We start from the raw sequence: 6,572 nt of genomic DNA, 5'->3' as shown, positions 1-6,572 counted from the left end.
CTTTGTCTACCAATTATATATTTATCTTGAAAAAATAAATGGTGCCCGCCATTCGACCGATATTCTGGTATTTGCTCTTAAGTACAGAAAGGTTGGGGACCCCTGGCCTAGTGTTTAAAATTCCAAAATTTAAATAAAAAATTTAAAAAAAAATAATTAACATTTGATAATTAACGAGAGAATTATTAACTGTTAGTAAAAAAATACCACACCACTTACATATCAAATGTCGTGGTGGCAGAAATGAGATGGACTCGGGTTCCAGTCAAGCTACTCAAAATTATTTAATTTTTATTAATGATATTTATTTAATTTATAATTTTACAATGATGGGAGGAAAAATTATNTTGCGCGCTTTTGTAAAAATAAAGTTAATTGTTTGAAATGTAATGGGCAACATTTGTTAATTATGTGTAAAATGAATGAAGAATTTCATGGCAATAAAATTAATGAAAAGGGGTCGGAAGAAAAAGTCGTTACGGAAAGCTCTTTAACTAACACTACATGCATGCGTCAGGTTTATTTACAAACATTAGTAGTACAAATACGAGGGGATAATAAAACCAAATTTATTCGGATTCTCATTGATACGGGTTCGCAGCGATCGTACATATCGAAATACGCTGCAACGTGTATGGAATATGATGTTATCGGTGAAGAATCTATTTTGCATTCTTTATTTGGGGGTGTTAAAAAGACAGAAAATCATAGAAGATATTTAGTTCATATAAGTAATGTAGATAATAGTTATCATTGTAATTTTGAGGTATTGGATCAGGAAGTAATTTGTTCTAATATTTCTAGAATAAATTTATTCCCTCATATAAAAGAACTTAAATCTCGTAGCATATTTTTAACTGATACTACACAGGGTTATAATGATCAGTTGTTGTATCAATCTTCTCCCTTAGAAATTCATTTGTTAATTGGGGCTGACATCGCTGGCAAACTGCTCAGTGGGAGCATAGAGGAACTTAGTTCAGGATTGGTTTGCGTTGGAACTAAATTAGGTTGGACTCTAATGGGAAAGAATAATAAGGCAGAAGAACAAGATAGTACAAATACCGTACTGTCTTGTCATGTAAATGATGTGAATATTTCAGATTTATGGCGGTTAGATACACTTGGTATTGCTGACCCCAGTGAGAAAAAAACTAGGGAAGAATTAGAACAATCGGCAAAAGAGCATTTTTTTCGAACCGTGACTAGAGACTCTGAGGGGAGGTATCAAGTTCGATTGCCCTGGATTGATGGGCATTCCCCCTTAAAAAATTGTAAGGGCATTTCTGAGAAAAGACTAGAAAATTGTATAAAATCCCTTAAGAAATTAGGCAAAATTACTGATTACGAAACAATTTTTGATGACTGGTTAGATCAGGGTATAATAGAGGAGGCGCATTGTTCTGAACCAGAACACTATTTACCTCACCGCCCTGTTTTTAAAGAAAATTCGACAACGAAGGTTAGACCCGTCTTTGATGGCTCCGCTCGAGATAAGGAGTCGCCTTCTATTAATGACTGCTTAGAAAAGGGGCCCAACTTAGTAGAACTCATACCTTCTGTCATAAATAGGTTTAGAAAAGGAAAATATGGAGTTGTGTCCGATATTGAAAAGGCATTTTTGCAAATCGGACTCCATGAACAAGATAGGGCTTATTTAAAATTTTTCTGGTGGCAGAACGGTAAAAAAGAACATTCGAAAATTTTTCAGCATAGAAGGGTTGTTTTTGGAATATCCTCGAGTCCTTTCTTATTAGGAGCTACTCTTGAATTCCATTTGAATAATGTTTCTTCTGAATATAAAGAAACATCTCAAAAACTTTTGAAATCCTTTTACGTAGACAATTGTGTACACAGTGTTGAAAATAAAGCAGAATTAGTTAAGTTTATTCATGAATCACAAGAAATTCTCGCTTCCGCAAAATTTAATTTACGTGGGTGGGAGCATACTCCTTTTGAAGAATTTGAATCTGAATTGATAGAAACCAAAACAGTCCCTGTATTGGGTCTAAAATGGGATAGTAAAAAGGACATTTTATCCATTGATTTAAGAGATTTAGATCTCATTGCAAAAAATCAATCAGTAACTAAAAGAAATATTTTGTCAACCGTACACAAAATCTTTGATCCTATTGGATTTACCTGTCCTGTAACCTTAATACCAAAATTAATATTACAAGAATGCTGGAAATTGAAATTGTCTTGGGATTCCGAGTTGCCATCTTGGATGGCTAAGAAATTTAATAAGTGGAAAGATCAACTCAAAATTTTAAATGATATTTCTATCCCCAGATGTTTAGATAAAAATGAGAGAGTTAGGGAAATAACATTGCACGTATTTTGTGATGCTTCCGAAAAAGCATACGCTGCGTGCGTATTTTTGAGGAGTGAAGCACCGGACTCAATTACTTGTCAATTAATACAGGCTAGGTCAAGGGTCGCCCACTGAAGCCAATATCAGTATCTAGGCTAGAACTTTTAGCATGTAACATAGGAGAAAGACTTTGCCAATCTGTGAAAGAAAGCTTACGAATGAAAAAAGTTGCCACACGATACTGGTCTGATTCCAGCAATGTGCTTTACTGGATTAAGAAGAATGAAAACTGGGCTACTTTTGTATATAATCGTGTAAGAAATTTGAACTTTGACCGACCCAGATGATTGGAATCACATCTCCGGTCAATCAAATCCTGTCGATTTGCCTTCTCGAGGATGCAGTATTGAAACTTTAGCAAAGTCTGACTGGTTTCGTGAACCCTCCTGGTTGCAAAACCATCCTGACAATTGGCCTAAATCCAATATTTTTCCTAATGAAGAAATTACAAATGCAGAAAAAAGAAAAACAGTTGTTAGCGTCACAAATGCAGAAAATGAAGACAAAATTTATGATCTTTTCTCCGATTACTCTAAACTACTAATAGTTATTTCCTGGGTTTACAGATTTTTGGATAATTGTAAAATGAAGAAAGATGTTAGAAAATTTGGAAACTTAACTGTGGAAGAAAGGAACAGAACTGAAATTTCGTTGCTAAAAATAGCACAGCGAGAATCTTTCACGGGACCTCATGATAAGCAACTACAGAATCTCCAAGTTCTTGAGGATGATAATGGACTTTTTCGAATTAAGACTAGACTCTCGTTAAAAGACGACTTGGAGAATTTCAAATTTCCTATTGTGTTACCAAGTGATCATCCAATAGTTGAAAAGCTTGTTCACTGGAAACATTGTTCTCTTGGTCATGCAGGTGTTCAGATTGTAATGACCCAACTCAGAGAAGAGTTCTGGATTCTGAAGTACAGAAAGAGTGTTCGCAAAGTTATCAGAAAGTGCATAATTTGCAAACGATTCTATTCACGACCAATCGCAACTCCAACAGCTCCATTGCCTGTTGACCGTATAAGAGCAGCTTCTGTATTTGAAATTACAGGAATAGATTTTACAGGGCCTCTCTATCTGAAGGAAAATCAGAAGTCGTGGATTGTCATTTATACCTGTGCTGTGTTTAGAGCAATACATCTGGAACTGACTACTTCACTGTCCACTGAAAGTTCTCTACAGACTTTTCGAAGATATGTGGCTCATAGAGGAAGACCAGCTATCGTTTACTCAGACAATGGAACAAACTTGGTTGAAGCGAACAATCTTCTTTAAAAGATTAATTGGGATGCAGTAGTTAAAAACAGTGCAGTGAATAAGATTAACTGGAAATTTATCCCTCCATCTGCACCCTGGTGGGGTGGCTTATGGGAACGTTTGATTGGAATTCTCAAGCGAATACTTCGCAAAGTCTTAGGTCGGACGTCTCTCAACTTCGAAGAATTAAATACTGTCTTTATGTGATTGTGAAAGTATCATCAATGGACGACCTCTCACGTACGTCAGTGAAGATATAAGTGATCTAGTGCCTCTTACTCCTAGCATGTTCCTTCAAGAGGTCAGAGAAGTTGGACTACCAAACCTGGATCTCTTGGACAGCAAATCTTTGAATAAAAGATTTGCCTACCGTCAAAGATTAAGACAAGATCTGAGGAAACGTTTTCGTTCGGAATATTTGGGACAGCTGAGACAATTCGATAGAAAAATGCGAAGTTCTTTGCCTATCAAAATAGGCGATTTTGTGCTGATATCCAGTGACAACACAAAGAGACTATATTGGCCTCTAGGGAAAGTCATCGAAGTGTTCACGTCACGAGATGGAAATATCAGACTCGTAAAGTTAAAGACAAAAGGAGGTGAAGTTCTACGATCAACATCGAGACTGTTTCCTCTTGAAGTTGGTGAAAACGAAAAGGATGTTTTGGAAAAGCGTATTTGAGTTTCTTGGTGTAAAAACTCAAAGGTGGGAGGATGTTGGAAATTCCAATTAAAATCATTAATCTATCAGTTAATTTCATCTAGTGAGCGCGTGATAATCACGTGCTCAAGGCTAATCCGACTCCTCCCACACACACTGACACTCTGGTTCGAGAGAGAACTGTTTTAGAACTGCGATGCGAAGCATGTTTTTTTTTTTTGTGTGTGTCCGTAAATATTTTGTGTCCATATGTTTGTGATTGTGAATAAAATTTAATATTGAATGTTTCACTCTCAACTGCCATTATTTAGAAGTCTATGGATTAATACGAAGTGTTCCCGGCCTTTTGGTGGAGGTAAGCTATCTCCTTTTTTGAAATCTTTTGGTAATACCCAAAATATATAATAAAATTTGTTCTATTATTTACGTTTTGAAGTTAGTTTTTCTTTTCTTAATGAGACAGTCATCTGATGCAAATAAAACTTCATTATTATTTTTTTTTTGAACTAGCATTCATTGGGATGCAAATAATAAATTTGAATCCGAAAATAATTTTGGTATCGATGGAATAAAAAATGACTGTTACCGTAACTTATAAAATGATTCTTTACGTGAAATTATAACTTGTTAGCCATCACACGTAAACTCTTATAATGTATTATGCTCATAGTGTATTTCTAAATTAAGAGACGTCTATCGTCGTTTATATTATAACCTAAAACTTCTGTATTTAAACACCGCACAGATTGCTACTTTTAAAGTAAAGATATAACTTGAAGTTAGTTTTTAACATAAATGACCCACCACCACTTTCTGTAGATAATTTATAACAGTGGTGGACAATTCAAATTAATACAATCAGTGCTTTATTTTTAATTCAAAAGCAATGCCGGTTGTTCTGTAATATATATTTTCAGATACTTTATAAGAATATAAGAAAAAATATAAACATCATTGTTCACAAATTAAAAAATTTAAGGGAGAAAAATTAAAGCGTTATCAAAACATAACAATTAACGAACGATTGAAGCCAAAATTTATAGTACGAAATATTTGCCGTAGAAACTGAGAAGACTGGAAAAAGGTAATGAATAAACGTATCGATCACATATCATTTAGCAAAAAAAAAAAAAAAAACTTTTTTTAGGTTTGTAATCGCTCTGTTAGATTTTGATTATCATTTCAGTCTTTCATAGATTTTTTTGATATCATTCTAAATCACGAGTTCCCTACTTAATTTTGGACTCCCATGAATTGAAGTAACTGAAAGGTAAATAATACTTATTTACTCTCTTTAATCCAGTGCAATTTTTTTACTTTAAACAAATTGAAAAGAAAGAAACATTGAAACGTAGATTTAATAAATCAATCGCATTATTTATGATGACTCACTTTATTTAATTTTATGAATTTTATGAATTCTTTTTCCCCTTCATTTTGAAAACATAATTTTTTGTAATGTTTTGCGCTGTATCGAAAATTTAATACTCTACATCATTCAATCAAATGGGGGTTCTGCCTCACTTTGGAATCGGATACTGCCTCACTTAAGGTCTATGACCTCCCGACTTTAGTCACTACCTTGAGATATTGCCTCACTTGGTGATTCTACCTCACGAAGAGATTTTTTCTGAAATTGAGGGAGATTGTGAGACCCTCTCTTTAAATAAGGTTTTATCAAAAGGAAGATTTTTATTATCTCTTCTTTGGAAAGTGGAAGAATTATTTTTATTTTCCGGACTTAGAAATTTTTCGCAAGTTAGAATTTTTTTATTTTTTTTAGTGTAATTTTAGTCATTAAATGGATCAATCTTATAACTCGTTAATCTATTATATATAATTCTCTTACGTGGCTCCCAAATTTTGGCTGTATTTCCTTTCCGTCGGAGGCAACGTTTGCTTTGTTTTGAAAACACCAAAGCATTCTGCCTTTTAATGATGTGTTTCTGATCTAATATATATAATTCTCTTACGTGGCTCCCTTATTTTGGCTGAAGTACTTTGTACAACTAAATAAGATTCTTCTCACAACAGTTAAATATTTACTTTATTTTCTTCATTCATAGAGAAAACAGTCGGCAAAGAATTCTGTTAGGTTAAAAAACATTTCGCTAAAAAAATAACGAATTCTAAAAGAAATAAAAATAAACAACTTAAAAAATAAAAATGCTGTTGCCAGCCATAGAATTTTTTGAAAGTTAACTTAGCAACATAAATCAAAATGACATAGAAGCGCAACTAGATCAAAATTATGATACCTGAGCGCTTGACGTAACA

General features: G+C 33.8%; 3 protein-coding genes across 3 annotated transcripts in view; 2 read left to right on the top strand and 1 right to left on the bottom strand.

The window, feature by feature from the left end:
- Window positions 1-634: 634 nt before the first annotated feature.
- On the top strand, window positions 635-2,449 carry LOC122271736 (uncharacterized). The gene has a single exon (XM_043054016.2). The coding sequence runs from the start codon at window positions 635-637 to the stop codon at window positions 2,447-2,449; it is 1,815 nt and encodes a 604-aa protein (XP_042909950.2).
- A 510-nt stretch (window positions 2,450-2,959) lies between these two features.
- On the top strand, window positions 2,960-3,652 carry LOC107436437 (uncharacterized). Its single transcript, XM_016048168.2, has one exon. It carries the CDS (start codon window positions 2,960-2,962, stop codon window positions 3,650-3,652), a length of 693 nt encoding a protein of 230 aa, XP_015903654.2.
- A 2,213-nt stretch (window positions 3,653-5,865) lies between these two features.
- The window catches only part of LOC139426649 (uncharacterized), a 5,565-nt gene continuing 4,858 nt past the window's right edge, over window positions 5,866-6,572 (bottom strand). Inside the window, exon 2 of the mRNA XM_071186156.1 lies at window positions 5,866-5,925. Within this exon, the coding sequence (XP_071042257.1) occupies window positions 5,866-5,925 (60 nt within the window). The remainder of the gene's footprint in view (window positions 5,926-6,572) is intronic.

This window comes from Parasteatoda tepidariorum, chromosome 1, assembly GCF_043381705.1.
Source record: "Parasteatoda tepidariorum isolate YZ-2023 chromosome 1, CAS_Ptep_4.0, whole genome shotgun sequence".
Taxonomy (NCBI): domain Eukaryota; kingdom Metazoa; phylum Arthropoda; class Arachnida; order Araneae; family Theridiidae; genus Parasteatoda; species Parasteatoda tepidariorum.
This window is presented reverse-complemented; position numbering and strand designations above follow the sequence as displayed.